General features: G+C 35.9%; 1 protein-coding gene across 2 annotated transcripts in view; it reads left to right on the plus strand.

Annotated features, from left to right (window-relative positions):
- Positions 1 to 19,737, plus strand: part of dpp6b (dipeptidyl-peptidase 6b) — a 239,238-nt gene that overhangs the window by 60,724 nt on the left and 158,777 nt on the right. Inside the window, exon 1 of one of the 2 annotated variants that reach the window (XM_056473725.1) lies at positions 8,694 to 8,763. The exons of the other annotated variant lie outside the window; for it this stretch is intronic. Coding sequence (XP_056329700.1) covers positions 8,722 to 8,763 — 42 coding nt within the window. The 5' untranslated portion in view covers positions 8,694 to 8,721. Of the gene's footprint in view, positions 1 to 8,693; positions 8,764 to 19,737 lie in introns of those variants that run through there. 2 annotated transcript variants of the gene reach the window in all.

The raw sequence follows: 19,737 nt of genomic DNA on the forward strand, positions 1-19,737 counted from the left end.
TTCAGGAGTCAACTCAAGTACTTGAGAAAGGTCAGTTAGTTTTACAATAGCTGGAATATACCATATTAGCTTACAGATGAACAGACAGGCCTACGCGTATACTACGCGTATATCCTAAAATGTTATAGGCGCAGTTCACATAAAAGCAGTCATGAATCATTCTTTCCATGAAACACGAAGAGATGTGATACAGAATGTCAGAGCTTCTGTTTTTCATTTTAAAACACTAAAAGATCTGATAGAACTTATGATTTATACTGCAAATCCCTAAAGTCTATGTTTGTATAAAGTGTATTTGTGTATTGTTTATTTTTTTCTTTAAGTTCTTGTAGAGCTGCCATCCTCTCTTCACTTATATCTGATTGAGTGGAACTCCACAATCTAGAGGTCTCAAGAGCAATAGAAAAATAGTGTAGCTGCGGTTCATAATTTATTTGCACAAAAGATATTAATGTAATGTGGAAGAATGCATTTGAAGGGTTAAATTTAACTCTAAATAGCTCAAAAATGTATTGTTCAGAATGCTATTAAATATGTAATACTTACTGCTTCTTGAAATGCAGCTGGATCACGGAGAGTTGGAACAGATCTTTTGATCACAGTTTCTTTGCAAATCTTGTCTTGCGGGTATGATCATGCATTACAACTAAGACATGTTACAGTTTTTCTCGATTGCTAAAACACAATTTCTGAACTTTTCAGTTCCATTTTATCATACCATTAAACACAAAATGCCATCTTGAAGCACTATTAAGAAAACCTCTGATTTCTCATGCAAAATGAAATTTTTGCCTCAAAAAAGTTTTACCTGTGTTCAAAATCAAGCACTGCTCTCAAATAATAAACAAAGTGATCAAAATGATATACTGTACATTTTCAAGCAGTCAGTAAACACTACAACACAAACCAGAAAACACTTTGTTCAAAACAAATTGTTCTTAGGGAGAAGTATATTTTTACAGTTTTTTTTTTCCAATTGCAAACACACAATTTTTCAAAGTAGTCTGGTTTTATCAAAATACTTAACACAATTCACAAAACCACCCACCCAAACTGCAAAATACCACAAACTTAGAGACCTGGATATCAACGTGTCTCTCTGCAACTGGGTTATGGACTTTCTGACTAACAGACCTCAAAATATTAGATCAGACCACATCTGCTCCACCACCGTCACACTCAACACTGGTGTACCACAGGGCTGCGTGCTGAGCCCCTTCCTCTACTCCCTTTTTACCATCGACTGTAGGCCTGTAAACAGATCCAACACCATCATCAAATTTGCAGATGACACCACAGTGATTGGTCTAATCAGTAATATTGATGAGACTGCCTACAGGGAGGAGATACAGCATCTGGCCACTTGGTGCACCGACAATAATCTGCTCCTTAACACCAACAAGACAAAGGAGCTCATTGGGGACTTCAGGAAGGGACAAACAGGCTCACATGATCCCATCCACATTAATGGGATGGCCGTTGAGCCTGTCTCATCCTTCAAGTTCCTGGTGACCCACATCTCTAAGGACCTTTCCTGGACCACCAACACCTCCAGCCTGGTCAAGAAGGCTCACCAGCGCCTATTCTTCTTGAGGCAACTTAAGAAGAACCAGCTTTCATCAGCCGTCTTGGTGAACTTTTACCTCTGCACAATAGAAAGCATCCTGACCAACTGCGTCACAGTCTGGTATGGAAGCTGCTCTGTTGCTAAACGTAAGGCACTGCAGCGGGTGGTGAAAACTGCCCAACGCATCACAGGGACTACACTGCCAGCCATTGAGGACATCCAGAAGAAACACTGTCTGCGCAGAGCACGCAGTATTCTTAAGGACACCTCTCACCCTGCTCAGACTGTTTTCTCTCCTGCCTTCCGGCAGGCGCTTCAGGCTCCCCCGGACAAAAACCAGCAGACTGAGGAACAGCTTTTTCCCCAGAGCTGTCTCCCTTTTGAACTCCGCCCCTCACTGTCTCTTTTGCCCCCCCAAATACACCCCCCACACTCCTCTAACTTATACTCCTCACAATCACTGCACTATTTAACATTTGCACATTTAAAGTTTGCACATATTCATTGCACTGATTCACTTATCTGAACTGTACATACCCACCGCACATGAACATTTGTAATTGTTTATCTATCTGCCACTCCTGATTATTAATAGCATCCTGTACATATATTATAACTTATACCTGTATCCTGCACTTGCTGCTATTGCACTGCTGGTTAGACCGAAACTGCATTTCGTTGCCTTGTACTTGTACATGTGTAATGACAATAAAGTTGAATCTAATCTAATCCAATATATCCTGCAAAATAAAGCACTGCAATTGAAACTACACATAGCATTATCAAAATCAAAAACATTTGCATGAAATGGCACACACTTTATTCATATTACTAGATTTTCGACTAACCAACTACAAGCTGGTGGGAATAATGAAAAGCACTCTCAACTGCTAATATATGTATCAGATTTTTCACAAATTTGTGCCCCGACTCAATCAAAATTAAAAACATTACTGAACAGTCACTAAACACTACATAGAAAACACAATGCTCAGGACATGAAGCCGGACTAATAAAATTTTGTTCACTGTAGGCTAAATGCATGTTGCAAAACAAAGAAAACCCTTGTACAAAAAGACAAAACAGAAATCTTGTGCATTTACATGTAGCACCTGTAAAAACAAACAAAAATCTTATGTCCCGAAATCCTTTGTCCAGCCTCCCTCATGCTCATTTCATGGACAAGAACATGGTCAATCACAATAGCTCTGATTTTATCAGATATTACTGTTCTTTGTCTTCACTGACCACCTCAACCTCTTCTCACACAAACTCATCCTCTCAGATTTCTATCCATTGCTGGCCCTTACGAACCAGTGCTCTCTGAACTGGCTTACTGTATATGTTCCCTTACATCATTAGCCACAAGTGTGATCAGTTTTGAGTTGTTGCGTTTAAGTGGTGATACCTGTGCTTTACAGTTTTTTTGATTACACACTAAAATTAAAAGTATTACACTATTAGCAAAACCCTACACTCAAGAAGCAAAACATCAGCTCATATTTGCACAGCTATAAGCACATTGTCAACCTACAAACAGTGATTTGCAAAACACTACACACACTTAACATACATTACCAACCAGTCCAACCAATTGGTTCAACAGAGTCGTCAGGTGTGCAAACACTTGTTTGCTTAAAGCTGCGGTCACACTGGGCTTTTTCTCCCATAGACTTCCATTCATACGCACGCGAATGCGTCAGACCGGAAACGCAGGGTCATGCGTTAAGTTTCGCAGTTCGCTGCAGTGCAAAGTTCAAGCTTGGTGAACTCTGACCTGCGAAATCACATCACTTGACTGCGTGAGACCAATTGAGGATCAAAACATGAACTCTCTGGACAGAAATTTAAAACATGGAGCAATCGCTCGCTTTTTTTAATGTCTAATCATCTTGTTTAACCCCACCCCTTTTCGCAGCACTGTACGACAGAATTTCGCACACACAAAGCCCAGTGTGACCGCAGCTTCATTGTAGACACACCAATCAGGTGTTTATAGTTTTTCATGATTGCTTACACGTTAAAATTAAATTTTTCCCACCGTACACTCAAGGAGCAAAACACAAGGCTAGATCTGCACAACTGTAAGCACGTTGTCAGCTTCACACTTTTTGCAAAGCATTACACACAGTGATATGCAAATCACTAAACACACTTGGATGCTTTTGACACAGAAATTTTTCATAATGGAATTTTCTTGCAATTTCAAAGCAAAGGCCTTCACATGAACACACACATAAACTATAGGTTAAACACAGCCATCAGGTGTGCACACACTGCTGCAAAACTGTAGACACACCAATCAGGTGTAACCACAATAAAAAAGCAATAAGTATAAACTATTAGTCTTCAATAAACATGTTTACAGTAGTATAGCTATGAATAGTATTCTTCAATAAATATGTTTTACATGAGCTATAAATATTAGTCTTCAATAAATAAGCCAATGTTGCAGTATGGAAGAGGAAGCACGAAATTGAGGAAGATTGGAAACAGGAGACAGATTTTTTTTACATTGAAATATATACATCACCAGAAAGCTGAATAAAAAAGCTTTACATTGTTGTATTGTTTGTTAGGATAGCGCAATATTTAGCAATATTTTGATATCAGTCTGATATCAGTCAAACCCTGATTATATCAGTATTAGACAGTTAAAAATGATACGAGTGTTTAAGATTGATTACCGCAGTGTGTAAATGAAGCAAACAGATTTCTGTTGAATGAGGCGTGTGTTCTGCACAGTGTTAAAAGTGTGTTTTGTTATAGTGTTGTAAAGTTTAGTATGAAGCGTTTCATTTTGCAAAAGATCTGATGTGTTCTGCTGTTTGTGTGTGTGGATGTGTACCCCTGAGGTACCCCTCATCCAAGCCATGGAGGAGACCTGTGATGATTAGAGTAGGCTACCACCAACAAAGTGCAAACATAATGTAAATCCACCAAACACTACACAAGACCAATGGTGAACACTGAAGAAACTAATTTCCCAACATGCCCAAAATGTTGACATGGAGATTCATAGTACTGTCATAACATGTCACTTTACATATTGTACTGTACGTTTACTGTTACAAAAAAAAACAACAAAAAAACTCCACACTAAACATTGTCTCTTCGCCTAGCTGGATCTGGCCAGTGAATTTCATCAACATTGCAGGCAATGTTGTCATTAGCAAGACACCTTGGAAAGAAACGTCTTGAATGACGAATCTCATCCATTGCTGCTACCTCCATCTGGTCACAGGCCTCTTCCATGGCTTGGGTGTGGGGTACCTGAAGCTACGGTCACACCAGAGTTTGTGTGTGCAAAATTCTGTCGTGCGGCGCTGCGAAAGGGGGCGGGATTAAACAAGATGATTAGACATTAAAAAAGCGAGCAATTGCTCCATGCTTTAAATTTCTGTACAGAGAGGTCCTGTTTTGATCCTCGATTGGTCTAACGCAGTCAAGTGATGCGATTTCGCAGGTCAGAGTTCACCAAGCTTGAACTTTGCACTGCAGCGACATACGAAACATACAAAACTTACTGCGTTTCCGGTCTGACGCATTCGCGTGCGTATGAATGGAAGTCTATGGGAGGAAAAGCCCAGTGTGACCGCAGCTTCAACCTGGAGACGGAGATCATATACCTTTCACCACCATGCCAAGAACAACTTTTATAGGGTTGAGGAATGGAGAGTATGATAGAAGATATAGGACTTTGAAATGTGGATGTTCTGAACCAGAGCAGAGGAAAGACACATGGTCCCAGACAACAATGTATTGATATGATTGATTTGCTGATTTACTTACTCTTTCTCTGACTCTTTCCACTGTGCTTGAAGAACGATTAACTCACCTGCTAATTTTTATAGTGCTTAAACACCTGATTGGTGTGTCTACAATTAATCAAACAAGTGTTTGCACACCTGATGACTGTGTCGAATTACCGCACTGTCCAACCAATTGGTTCAACCATCAGTGCTTTGGTATTGCAAGGAAGTGATTTCCTGATAGATTTTTGTGTGTAATGTATGTTAATCGTGTTTAGTGTTTTGCAAATCACTGTGTGTAGAGTTTTGCAACAAGTGTGAGGCTGACAATGTGCTTATAGTTGTGCAAATACGGGCTGATGTTTTGCTTCTTGAGTGTAGGGTTTTGCTAATAGTGTACTACTTTTAATTTTAGTGTGTAAACAATCCCCCCCAAAAAAACTGTAAGATCCATTATGCAGCACTGGTGCATCACAATGAAAATGTGTTGGCAAGTTATGTCTAAAGAGGTGAAAAGTGCTTATGGTTTTGCCAAAAGAGTGATTGATTCAATCAGTGGGTTTAGGCAACTGAGCATTTGGTTCAGACAATAGGGTTTAGTGTTTTAGCAATTGAGAAAAACTGTAAAAAGTGTCATTTTGAAATGCAAAATATGTGTAAAGCAGAAAATGTGTTCAGACTTTTGGAGACTTGAAAAGAAGTTTTGCTCTCTGTGTGTCAGTTTAAATAATTGTACTGTGCATGTCGTTTTAGTGTGTTAGCAACTGGAAAAAAATGTAATCTTAATGTTATGGGCCATACTATTTGTTCATTGTACAGCATACATCCTACAATGCACTTTACTACAGTATACAATACTAAAAGGGACAAAACTTCGTCGACATCACACACAATATTGTCTCTCCTGATGCAACAGGGGAAGAAGCCTCTTGTGTGCCTTATCCAGCCCTGAAATGATTCCTCACCTATATCACCATAGGCTGAATTCATGGTTTGCAACAGATCTACTCTAGTGTAGGGTTGTCATACACTTTCCATAAAACTCCTCGATGGAATTCAGGAAAGGCGAGTATGGACGGAGGTATAAGTTCATAAACTGCTTATTGCACTCATTCTCTCCTTGTTTCTTCTAACCATGCTTAGACACTCTCATTCCTACCTTCAACAACCTGTTTGCTTTTATCGGTTGTGTGACATCATTTAAAAACCTGACAAATTTAGAGTGGTTGTGTTTAATCAATGACATCTTTTCTATATTTGTATTTGATTGTTGCTACTTGTGTTTACCAGTTTGGATTATGTGCATTTAAGTGCAGATTGTTTTGAAATGAGAATGTGTTTAGAGTTTTATGTACATTGTGATTTACCATGTGAAGTGGTTTAAGGTATTGATAACAGACTGCACAATTAGCTAAATAGGGGTCAGGCAACTGAGAACTTAGTTCAGCCAATGGGTTTTAGTGGTTTAGCAATTGACAAAATCTAATATGCATCTGTCAGTCAATATTGGTGGGTGTGGAAAACTGAAAACAAAAGACTTTATATGTTTATATCATGCCAGTTTGACTGTAGACACATTATACCCAAGACAAAGCTGTCCAAACAGCTTATAAAAGTTGATTTTGCATGATAGATGCCCTTTAAAATAAAGAGTTGGGTCACTGTAAATTAGTTTTTTTCAATTGCTTTGGCTCAATTCTCTACTGAAATTTACATTTTTCAAAACAGTAATTTCAGATCTCTGAACTATTATATCATTGTACACTTCAGAGTGGCATTTCTTATTAAGTTAAGCAAATTGTAAATGCTTTGGAGCTTGTGTGCAAACAGTAAGTACAGTTATATGTAGTTTGGTCAAAAACTAATTGCATATGGCTTGTTGATCAAAACTGATGAATCAATTCTCGTTTAAGCTGTCAACTTCTCAATCGTTTTTTATCATGTCAGCCATCACACTCAAATCAATTAATTCAATTATCAAATATTTGTACAGTATATGCATGTTTACACCATAAATATCTGATATTGACATTGTTTGTAATGTCTACTAAATTGGTAAATGACATCTACATGACAACATTACAAACAATCCTGAACTGCAGTAACATACTTGTGGATAAGCAATTGAAAGAAGTGTAATCTCTGGCAAGGCCAAGATGAGAGACAGGATGTCCACCAAGATTTTTTTTTTTTTTATTTTATTTGTGTGTATTTGTGGTAACATACAGTAAGAAATATAAAATATACAATACAGTAATTGGGACAAGTAAGATTGCACTTTGCAAATAATACATTTGTACAAAATAAATGGACTGTATGAATACAAATGTTAATTTATTTATTATTCACTCTTCCCAACAAATATAAGATTTGGATAATTTCTATGGTTGCCTGTCATGGTGAAAAGACAACTAATCATTTTGAGCAGTATGGCTTACACAATAACAAATGCACTTTATGTTTTGGTGGCCTTGGCCAAATAACTGACACGATAACTAGGTTTTGAAGCATGAATAAAATTATTTGGGTGAGTAATTACATTTTGCAGACTTGCAATAAAGTTATGAAGTTCCAGCAAACAGTTTTAAGATTTGCACTCACAGTTTAGAGAATGTTAAGTCTGTTTTGAAAAATTTGCCAAAGCAATTGAGAAAAACTGCATTAGGAATAGAAGCGTAACACATTTAAATTCAAATGAGGCATTGCAATTTCAACTACATTTTATATATGTTATGTTTATCTTGCTTGTTTTTTCTTTATTAAAATTGTATCAAATATTTTTTGCCTGTTATATTAATTTAGGTATACTTTTTTGGACTGTCATTGGTTTGTTTAATTTGCTCTAGTTTTGGCCATGGCTAATCTAACATTTATGCAAACAATTCATTTATACTGTAGCATCCTGTTGAAAATATACATTTAAAAGAGAGATCTGTGAGGAGTGTACCCATTTATGCTGGGCACTATATATCAGTAATTACGCATCATACCTTGTGTTAAAGCATGGTTTGTTAGTCTGTTAGTCCCTTCTCACTACATGCCTAAATTAACTAAGCTCCCTTAGAAATGCGGCAGATTCCAAAACAAAGGGCCAGCTGTGAAAGCACCATTAAATTTCAATCTAACACAATAGAATGATGGTGGACAAATAAAGACAAACACAGCATTCAGCTATTCAGAGTAAAACTCAGACCACAGACAGAGACAATTCACACACAGACATCAGGGAGGCCTTTAATGTGAGTAGCTGGCAGGGTTAGTGCTGAGTCTTAGTGTGTGGTTAAGATCCGGATCAGGTGCACTTAAGCCAGACGTCACCATTAAACGATCTTCAGCCTGTGACCTGGGCCGCGTTTCTCCCACACGCATCCTCAAACTGCTGTGCTTCAGCAACATCTCAACATGAAGACGCGCAAGCTCTCCAGAATACAGAGATTATGGATTGTAAGTTTTCCTTTGAACACGCATGACTTTTTTTAGGTAGTGTTGTTAAAAAATGATCTCTGTAAATGTATTTAATTGTTTTTTGGGGGGTTTTCCATTTAGTTGTAAAGTACTTTGCTTTTATTTAATGTGTTTCCCAATGACGGGTCTCAGGGGAAGCGAGATTGCTGTGCATTGATTGCAGTGGCTTAATGTGATGATCGTTTCATGTGTTTGACATGATTGTTGCTTCTCATGTTACATTTTAAGTCAGATTAATAGTTTATATGTAGGTCAAGTTAGCCGACTGCCACTTATTTTCCTTTGCTTTTGGTTTTCCTTTCATGTATCACATGTGCTACCTGTTTCTTCAGAAATATTACAATATTTTGTAAATATACAGTATATAACAGTTGTAATAATACTAATACCATTACAAATGAAAATTCCAATTATTTATTTTTGTCATGATGACAGTAAATAATATTTTACTAGATATTTTTCAAGACACTTCTATACAGCTTAAAGTGACATTTAAAGGCTTAACTAGGTTACAGTAATTAGGCAAGTTATTGTATAATGATGGTTGGTTCTGTAGACTATCCAAAAAATATAGCTTAAAGGGGCTAATTATTTTGACCTTAAAATGTTTTTAAAAAAATTTAAAACTGCTTTTGTTCCAGAAATAAAACAAATAAGACTTTCTCCAGAAAAAAATATTATCAGACACACTGTGAAAATTTCCTTGCTCTGTTAAACATAATTTGGGAAATATTTAACAAAGAAAAAAAATTTCAAAGGGGGCTAATAATTCTGACTTCAACTGTATATTTATTTCATAATCAAACGCAGTAACATTTTGTATGCTAACTTAAATTTTTTACAATAACAGTGCATGATTAATCATGTATAAGATAAATATTACTTAAAAATGAATGAATAAGTTATTTGGGCATGCATTCATGAAGAAAATAAGCTTAAATGTAGTATTAGAAATATATTTTTTTCTAAAATTGAAGACATGAATTTTCATGTATAGTTGTTGTAATCAATCTTTTTGACCAGTGCTGCAATATTCATCACCACTGTAAATCACAAACAAGAAAGAAAGGAAGTATTTTGTCATTATTTTTAGTCGCACTTTATTTTGATAGTCCGTTTGTTGAATTTAAGATACATTGCATCTACAGTTGAAATCAGAACTATTAAACCCCTTAGACTTTTTTTTTTCTTTTTAAATATTTCCCAAATAATGTTTAACAGAGCATAGACATTTTCACAGTATGTCTTTTTTCTTCTGGAGAAAGTCTTATTTGTTTTATTTCCACTAGAATAAAAGCAGATTTAATTATTTTTAAAACATTTTAAGGTCAAAATTATTAGCCCCTTTAAGCTACATATTTTTGATAATCTACAGAACAAACCATTGTTATACAGTAACTTACCTTTACCCTATCCTGCCTAGTTAACCTAATTAACCTAGTTAAGCATTCAAATGTCACTTTAAACAGAAGTGTTTTGAAAAATATCTAGTAAAATATTATTTACTGTCATCATGACAAAGATAAAATAAATCAGTTATTAGAAATGAGGTATTAAAACTATTATGTTTTGAAATGTGTTGAAAAAACTTCTCTCAGTTATGTACTTGCAAAGTTTTTAATAGTCAGTTAAAGTCTGTTCAAGGATCAGTATCAACAGATATTAAGCAGACAGTCTACTAATACTCAAATGGACCATCAAAATAAAGTGTTACCTTATTTTCATAATATATTTTCATAATATTTTTATGTTGTATAAATTTCAGCAAAAACAGCCAAACATCCTACTTAAATTATTATTCTTGTCAGAATATTGATTATGCTGTTTGTGCATTTTTGTTTCTTGAATATGTTGTTTAATATTTTATTATTAGGACCATATTTGAGAGAGCATTTGTGAACATCTATTAGTAAGTAAAAAAACGACGGTATCTTTTTGACAAATATTAAAATATGTTATATAGTAGTATAGTAGTAATATAGTTCCATTAGAGATTTCAGCTGATTCAAATGTTACCCACTCGATTTAATGGGCATTATCAGTGATCTTTATGGGGCAGTAGGGGCCTTCTGCGCCCGCCTTCTGCTACCATCCATCCACATGGTTAATCAGCTATAGACCATATGGCTGCGGCCCGAAGTTAATGAGAATTATTTATATTATTTATTAAATTTCCTATTAATTACATTTTATTAATAGCCCCTTTCACACATACAGACCTTTATAACTGGCAATTTTCCGGAAAGGGATCATGTGTGAACAGGCCCTTTTTGAAAATACCGGTAAATTAATTTCAGCAATTTTCCAGAAAGAGAAGTTGTAATATTACAGGTATTTGCCGGAATGATGCGCTGTGTGAACGAAGAAAGAAAATTGCTGGAAAGAGCACGTTCACGATTAGAACGCACTGATGGGAGACACCTACTCCAGTTAATCAGAATATTCAGATACATTCACATCTGCGCTGTTTAAGAAAATAAAAGACTTTGAATATTTTTCCAGACACATTTAGCTGCTAGTTGTTAGTTAGATACCATTTCTATGTTCATTATTAATGCAGACTGTGTAAAAAAATCATGGATAAAATGCTTATAATAAACCGCTGTTTGTTTACCTTCAAGCTCTGCTTTAGTTGTGTGACGCGTGTGCACATGAAGGAGCCGGTGAGCGCCAGCACACATACATATTATGTACATCTCAACATGTGAAAGTACTTATCCATCCACAGAACTTGTAATGTAGTTAAATGTGTTATTAAATTTAAGTTAAATTTAAGTTAAATTTAGCTGCGGTTCGTGCTTCTGCCTTTGGATGTCTCTGGTGCAAAGCAGCTGCATTCTAAAAAAGCTTTAAATAAAAATATAGATGTTTACAAATACAAGCGCAGCCTTTTAGAGGTCATTTCTGGTTAATGATGTCAGAATTTACAGGTATTTTTGAAATGGATGTGTGAATGGTCTTTTCCATTCCAAAAAATGTAAATTAATCAGTAAAGTCTTTCCCGAAATTTTCTGGATATTTACCGGTATCACTGTGTAAAAGTGGCTAATGTCTACCCCTACCCCAACCCTAAATCCGTCACAGTATTGTAAAACAGATCTGATTCTGAAGTTTAGTATAGCTGATTAACCACGAGAATTATTTATATTATTTATCAAATTTCCTATTAATCATATTTAATTAACGTCTACCCCTACCCCGACCCTAAACCCAACCATCACAGTAATGTAAAAACAGATTTGGATTTGGAGTTTTCCCTATTATTATAGCTGATTAACAAAAATTATAATTTTAATTATTTATTAAATTTTCAATTAATTGTATTTTATTAATGTCTACCCCTACCCCAACCCTAAATCCAACCATCACAGTAATGTAAAAACAGATCTGGATCTGGAGTATTCTCTGTTAGTACAGCTGATTAATCATGTGGATGCATGGATGATAACAACCTTCTGAGCCCACTAGTAGCAGCAGAAGACTCCTACTGGTCCATTTCTATCAGCTGATAACCACTGATAACACACATTCAATTGAGCGATAACATTTGAAGTGGGTGCAGATTTTAGGGAAGCAGATCTGTAAAAAGTGTCTTGCTCATGCATTGGCGGAGCTGCAATTTTTTTTACATGGGGTGGCCAGGGGGTGGCCACTGCTATTTCAGGGGGTCCACACAAACACACACTGTACTCAAATAATAAATAATACATTAAGGAATTAAAACATTTTATTTTTAAAAAATAAATACTGAATTCATTTAGAAAAACATTAGCATAAAGTAAAAACTAAACAAAAAATACTGCAATTACACATAACAGATATCAAACAGACCTGGATTTGAAAAGAAAAAGCAGTCTGATATCTCACCCTTTTTTCATGTTTAATTGACCTTGTCCAAAAATATAAAAGTCTGGTTACATCTGATCCAGTTAAAAACACATTTATCCATTATCATACCTGCACAATAAAATCAGCAACTGGTCTACAAAACATTTTTCTGAAGAAAGTATATGAGCTAGCTATTCCATTATAAATAAATTTAACTCACAAACAGCCAGCCTAACATTACTTCTCTATAATAGCAAAATATTTAAACTTTGTAAATTAAATTGTCTAGTGCCACCCCGGACACCCCCCTGGCTCTGCCACTGTTGTAATAATCTCTTAGATCTTGATTGGTTTTATGTTCTTTATTGTTTTTGTTTTTTTTCATTTTAAAATTAGCAACAAGATGGCTGTTGATATACTCTGCTCAAACCTTTTTTGTTGTTATATATTGTAAAACCACCATGCCTAAACATATAATGCTCATGCTGTTATACTAGTCAAAATTAATACATAGCAATGACATGGCGTTGCTGTGTAACATAACACTTAGCAACACAGTGAATTACTTGCAGCGTATTGTAAGTATCAGCGAGTGAACAATTTTAATGCATCAGAGGATCCATTTAGCTTTTAGCCACTCAGAATAATGGGCTACAGAAACACACTTACTGCAATATGCTGAGAGGCCTGTGCTTTCCCTTAATGCACAAACTACTTAACAGTAAAACATGACATGCATTGTCAGTCATTTCACCTCTGAAATTGTTTGCTATTTCCGTAAATGCATGTAGGTCAATATGTAATAACCTTTATGTTCTTACCTTATGCTTACAACTTTATCCTTTTGGAGCAGCAGTTTTGTCCAGCTTTTGTTTTGCATTAGTATGTGGTGGTTACATTTCTTTAGTTATAATTGATTGTATGCCTGTTACTTTTATATAGAAAGTGCACAACTTAATTTGTCTGTGCTAGAGAATTAATGTAAGGTTATTGGTATGGCTTTTAACCAATGGAATCCAGACATTAGTACCCAGGACGTTACTTACTGTACACTTTTTTGTGTATTTGGCATTTATTGATTTTGGTAGACTATTAACAGTGGAATCCACGAAACGTACTTTCAAAATATTACACGTATTACAATAAATACACATAGTATAATTAAGTACACATGGTTTACAAAGTCATAGGGCCCTATCGTACATAATAATTATTTTTAATGATGTTTATATTTATCAACCTGTTGGGACCTGTAGCTAGTTTTTTCACCACACTACATAATTATTGTTCATTTATTATTTTGGAAATTGGAACTGAATTTAGAAATAATGCTAAAACAATTTGTTTTGCAAAACTAAATATGAAATAGATGTCTTGAGTAAAGTATGTCCACCACCGTTTCCCTAATCCACTGTTAAAAGGACAATTAAGGTCAAATGGAAGTGTCACAATCACCAGCGATCTAATCCTTGCAGATTGCTGCTAAAAACAGGTTGCTAAAGAAATACAAATTCACCGTTACACGGACTACAGATCCAGTCATGCACCATACACTCACACCTGTTCTGGTTGTCCACTGATTGCTAACACACACAGCTGAAGCTTTTCAGAACTGATTGCATGGACTTTAAAAGCAGCACAGACACACACACTAGTGGCTAGGTATGTCCTGATCCGATATTGATATCGGAAGTAGGTCCGATATCAGTCCAAAAAAACTATATCGGACTGTGTTAAAAATCTCTGATATAAGCAGTCCGTTGCGCTCAAAACTCCGTTACAGCAATTCTATCCAGCAGCGTCCAGAGCCAGCATGTGCAAAGCGCACGAGATCACAACACTGCTTGCTAGCAAAGTCCCTTTAAGATTTAACATGCTTTTCACACTAAGTTATGGTATATTACAATAGAAATCTATTGTGACGGTAGCACACGCTGACGCTATCAACAGCACATCTCTACTGGTTTATTTACTTCACTTCAAGCGATCTTTACATTGTTTTACATTGTTTTGTATACGCTGCTGGTGCAAGGCACCAAATGGCGACGTAGCGCACATTGTGCGATCCTCATTAAAAACGTTTACATTTCGGTCATGGCATATCGTGGTGCATCCAGTGTGATACCCAACTCAACACCAGCGCTTCCCACACATAAGACTTTACCTCAGCTGCCCGGTTCTGTGTGCATGAGAAACTGAGAATACTCCGCCACAGACTCGCATGCTCTGCTGCTGCAGAACCACAGATACGTGCTGGACACCTGCTCTGACTTTAGAAGTAGCTTTGAGAAGAGCGCGAGGACACGCGGAAATAAAATCCTTTTACTAAATAGACTGATCCACCTCATTATTTAGGGTGACAATACATCCTACATCCTCTATTTCCCAGACATGTCCTCTGTTTGGTACTTAAAAATGCATTCAGCCAGGATTTCTAAATCGCCTAACATGTCCCGGATTCTGCTTTTGTTTTCTATAACGTTAGCTGAGTTTTTGCATTATTTTATATGCAAACTTTGGCCAGTGCATCTCAATCTCACAGCAGCACCAAGACTAGAGAGAGAGAGGGAGCAGATTTGACCTGTCAGTGGTGCACATGGATAGTAGGAGTGAAATAGTGGATTTCTTATTTATTTATTTTTATTTTTTACTTGAACACACTGAAAAGAAACAGTGTCATGTAAAAGGTGTTAAATGCTAAACATTTTTGTTGTTTTAATTGTCTGTTAAATAAGAATAAGAAATCATTCTGTTGCTGAGGACCATTACAGTTTAAAATAAAGAATGGTATTACTTTAGGTCGGAAGGAAAATGTATTTATAGGCATTCCCATATTTAACTCTTCTTTAAAAAGCCCAGAAAGATAAAGTGCTCTGATAAACAGTGTCAGCTTTGCACATGAGTTTGCAGTTCTGTCTTTCTTTACATTGTCATACTTTTCCCATGTGGGAAGTAGAGTGGAATCTGTGCAATATTTTATGCAAATAAAATGAATTTTGATAAATAGAATTATTCTTATAAGTCACATTATTTTATGTGCTGTGGAGAAAAGGTGTGTATCAATTCAGCTACTGCAAGTATATTTATGTTAAAGATAACATGTGCAATATATATTATTATAAAATTAATAATGTTTTGTTTGGGAACATTGATACAGCCATAATCTTCTTATGATACAGATTAAACTGCTCTGGTCATGTGAATGTTTGCACTAACCATATGCACACTTTTATTAATTTAAAAATAACTCCCTTTTTCTGCTGCCCAGTATGACAGATATTTTTCAGCTCGAGACTGAAAAAACTAAAAATGCTGTGTGTGAAATTGAAACTTTGGACACTCAACCTTTAGCAGTTGGTCAGTTAATAATTTTTTTTTCTTATGTTCCTGCTCGCAGCTGTTTCTACCATTTGCTGATGGTAAAAAATAAACAACTGAAGTGACCTTTAATTAGTATTTTGCACTTTAAAAAATATTTTTCAGGGTCTTAATATTTATTATTTAATTCTTTTTTATATATTCTTATGTAAAAGGTTCACATTTATGCAACCAATAGTTAATAAATAGATCATTTTTTTTCCATACTTACTGTTGCTGACTTTTGTTCTCAGTTTGATCTAGCCATTCATACATTCCACTCAATGAAATAGGTAAAAGTAAAGTATTCATAATTTGAATGTCCTTGTAGCAACACATTTATTTCTGTTGAAACACACAGGAAAACACTATTTGTTTAAGGAGCACACAAGATGTGTCTGCCATGCAGCTAACCATACACTTACTACTGCTTCTTTGTGCTATGGGCAACTAAGAGTAATAAATAATAACCTGTCCTATAGTGCAGTTGTTTAGCAAATACATGACACTGACATATTATTATTGAAACCACACTCAAAAAGGTTCCAAATCGAATCACAATTAACATCACAAAATAGACCTAAATGTGTATTGTGATCTCTTTCTCACAGCATAAAATAAGGCATGAACTTATTAAACACATTTGTGCATCACAATCTCCTTTAACTTGTATACAAATGAATAAAACAATACCTATAAACAACCACAAAATAACTATTTGTCACATTTTCCCCATAACTCTTTCATGCATAACTGTTTTATGCTGTATTTAACCTCAATGAAATGTTATTTCACTTAATGAACTATATTTTAAGTGAATTTTAATGTTTTAATGTAAAATCTCACAAAATAAATAAACAAAAACACTTTACGGCAAAATCTAACTGAAATTGTTCTTAATTGTATTTTCTGAATGTCCATTTCAATGTAATGGCTAACAGTTAATGCAAAACAAGGTCTAATCGCGTTATTTTGTAATCACACGTGTTTTAACTCACTGCACATCACTATACACAACCATATTAATAAAGATCTCGAAAAGTTTAAACATTGTGTCTCCTTTTTACTGAGTATTAGTTACAGTATATGCATGTTTATATTCACTTCTAACTGTTCACATTGAAAGCTATTCGTTTTTAACACTTCCGCCATTTTGGCACCATTAAATCACGGTCAAATTCAACTAATCTAATATCTCAGGACACAAATTAATCTCCAAATAAACAATGCATGTTTCAGTGTATCATTACCATAAATATTATTATCTTACCTGTTGAAACACACAGGAAAACACAGTTTATTTAAGGAGCATGCTAGATGTATCTGCCATTCACTGACTACTGCTTCCTTGTGATTAAGCTACCGATACATACAGAGAAACGTGGGTGCCCCCTCCTGGTGAACCAAGTTTTACAGGGATAAATACCACACTATACTTCTGGAATACACATGCATTGTTATAGAAGACTACTTTATTCCTATTATTTCATTAGATGAAATTAAATAATCAAACAAAAAAGATGGGGGGGGGGGGGGGGGGGGGTTTGACAGTTTCTATTACTTAGGGCTATGCGCTGTATAAATAGTCCTAGTAATCAGTTCATGAGCAGCTCTCAGCCATGAGTGTGTGTACTCTATTAAATGAGGAACAAGTGCGTGTGAGTGGTGCATAACTGGAACTTGTAATCCATGAAATGGCGGATTTGTAGTACGTTAGCAATCTGCAACCAGTAGATCGCTGATAATCATAACAGAAACAGTTCTGTAGATGGTCTTTAACTGTTTTCTCACTAGTGAAGCATTCAGTTTTTCCACCTACAAGGTCCGCCATGTAAATAGCAAAAACTGACTCTTAAAGGGAATGTAAGATAAGACTCTTATTGGTTTAATGCGCGTTATGCTCAAAACACACCCATAACTCATTAAGAGACCAAGCACAGCCCTTTAAACCCATGCGCCAGTGCAGACTGTTTTTTTTTTCTGTCCCTAAAATAGCAAAAGTGGATTCGAACATGCCCTTAATGCTTTTGTGCCATCTGCCTTAGACATTGCACTTAGATTGTTAAAATAGAGTGCTGATCTAAATGGCCAGTAAGAGTTATGGTAATCAACTCTCAAGAATGCTGATTAAATTTTTCAAGTCAACCACCACCAAAAAAACAAAAAAAAAAAACAGCTGACAAACATCCCATAATGGCTAATGGTTAATGTACAGTTGTGCACAGCCATCTATATTTAAATAACATTTATAATTTATGCTTGACTAATATGCAATTCATGTGATGTTGCCAAGCATTCAGCAGGCACATGCAAGCACCACCAAAGGCGTAACCATCCAACATCCCCAGCGACCCTAGAATTACAGATTTGAACATTTTAGGTTTGTAAGATTTAGTTTAAGTTGGTACCTAAACTAGACTTTTATTATGACAGTATGTTGGGAAAGCATTTCAGACCCGAAGGACATACAGCCGCATACTGGACCTAGTAATTTTATTTCCAATGAACAAAGTACTTCCATCAGGGAAGTGATATGTATTGTAGTTTCTTTAAGTAAAATAACTCATTACAAGAAGTCATTTTTACCAATATCCTCTAGCATTTAAATGGTAAACTACCTTGATGGGTCTTTTAAATGTCACTCACAGTTATTGGTAAATGTTATGTGGTGTTGTTTTTTTGTTATACAGTATGTGGACAAATGTGCTGTTTGAGGCCAAGACACATTTTTTGCTAAGGAAAATAAAGTTTATCTCAACTCAATTAATTGTTCCACAGAGCTGGTGTTGGGGATTTTAAAGGAACTTGCTAGGGTTTGCCTGCTGGGGAGAGAATGCCAGAGCAATTGTTGACATTGAACCTGAAGTTGACACCTCAAAGGAAAGCCTCTGCACTCAGAGATTGTAGAATCTCATAATTATGTTAGTTGTTGTGCAGCCTGCAGCTGTACAGATATCTGTTAGTGCAACATAGAGATGCTGGACAGCAGAATTGGGGATCCAGATGCAGTTTTATTAAGAATCATCATACAGGCAATAGTCAATAGATACAGGATCATAGGGGTAATTCAGAAGTGTAGTCAAGTAACAGACAAATGGTAAGTATAGGCGGCAGGCAGGAAAAATACAAGGCAAGGAACACGAAACACTAAACAAGGTGAGGATCAGGAAACGCTTTGTAAAGTTACAGGAGTTAAACACTAAACAATACTCAGCAATGGTAAAGTCTAGATCGGATACGTGGCTGGCAATATGCACATCAATTATAATAGCATTTTTTATGACACTGTATGACAATAATTAATATTTTTACAGTACTGTGACAGTTCGGTTTAGGGTTGGGGGTAGGTGTTACAAAAAATAATTTATTGATAATTTATCACCCTTGAAGGGCATTGCTCACCTTGCGACTGGTACGCTGAGGTGATGGCATCCAATATCCAGTTGGATAGACTTTGTTTGGACATGACACTTCCAAAAAAACAGACAAAGAGCTGCTTAGAATGTGTTGTGTGCAATTCCACATAAATGCACAAAGAGGAATCAGGACACAGCAGTGCTAGGTCTGGGTCGACCTCCTCTAAAGGCAGTGCTTACAGGTTTACTACCCAATCTCAGGGTAACATGGGAGTTAGCTGGCTCAAATTTGTTCACAGAAAGTGCCTCCTGGTCACCAAGTTCAGAGGGGGTGTGAAAAGAGCATCACTTAATGAATAGACTCCTTTTCAGGGCATCCTTTTAGATGAGAGAGAGAGAGAGAGAGAGAGAG

This window comes from Danio aesculapii, chromosome 2 (assembly GCF_903798145.1).
Source record: "Danio aesculapii chromosome 2, fDanAes4.1, whole genome shotgun sequence".
Taxonomy (NCBI): Eukaryota; Metazoa; Chordata; class Actinopteri; order Cypriniformes; family Danionidae; genus Danio; species Danio aesculapii.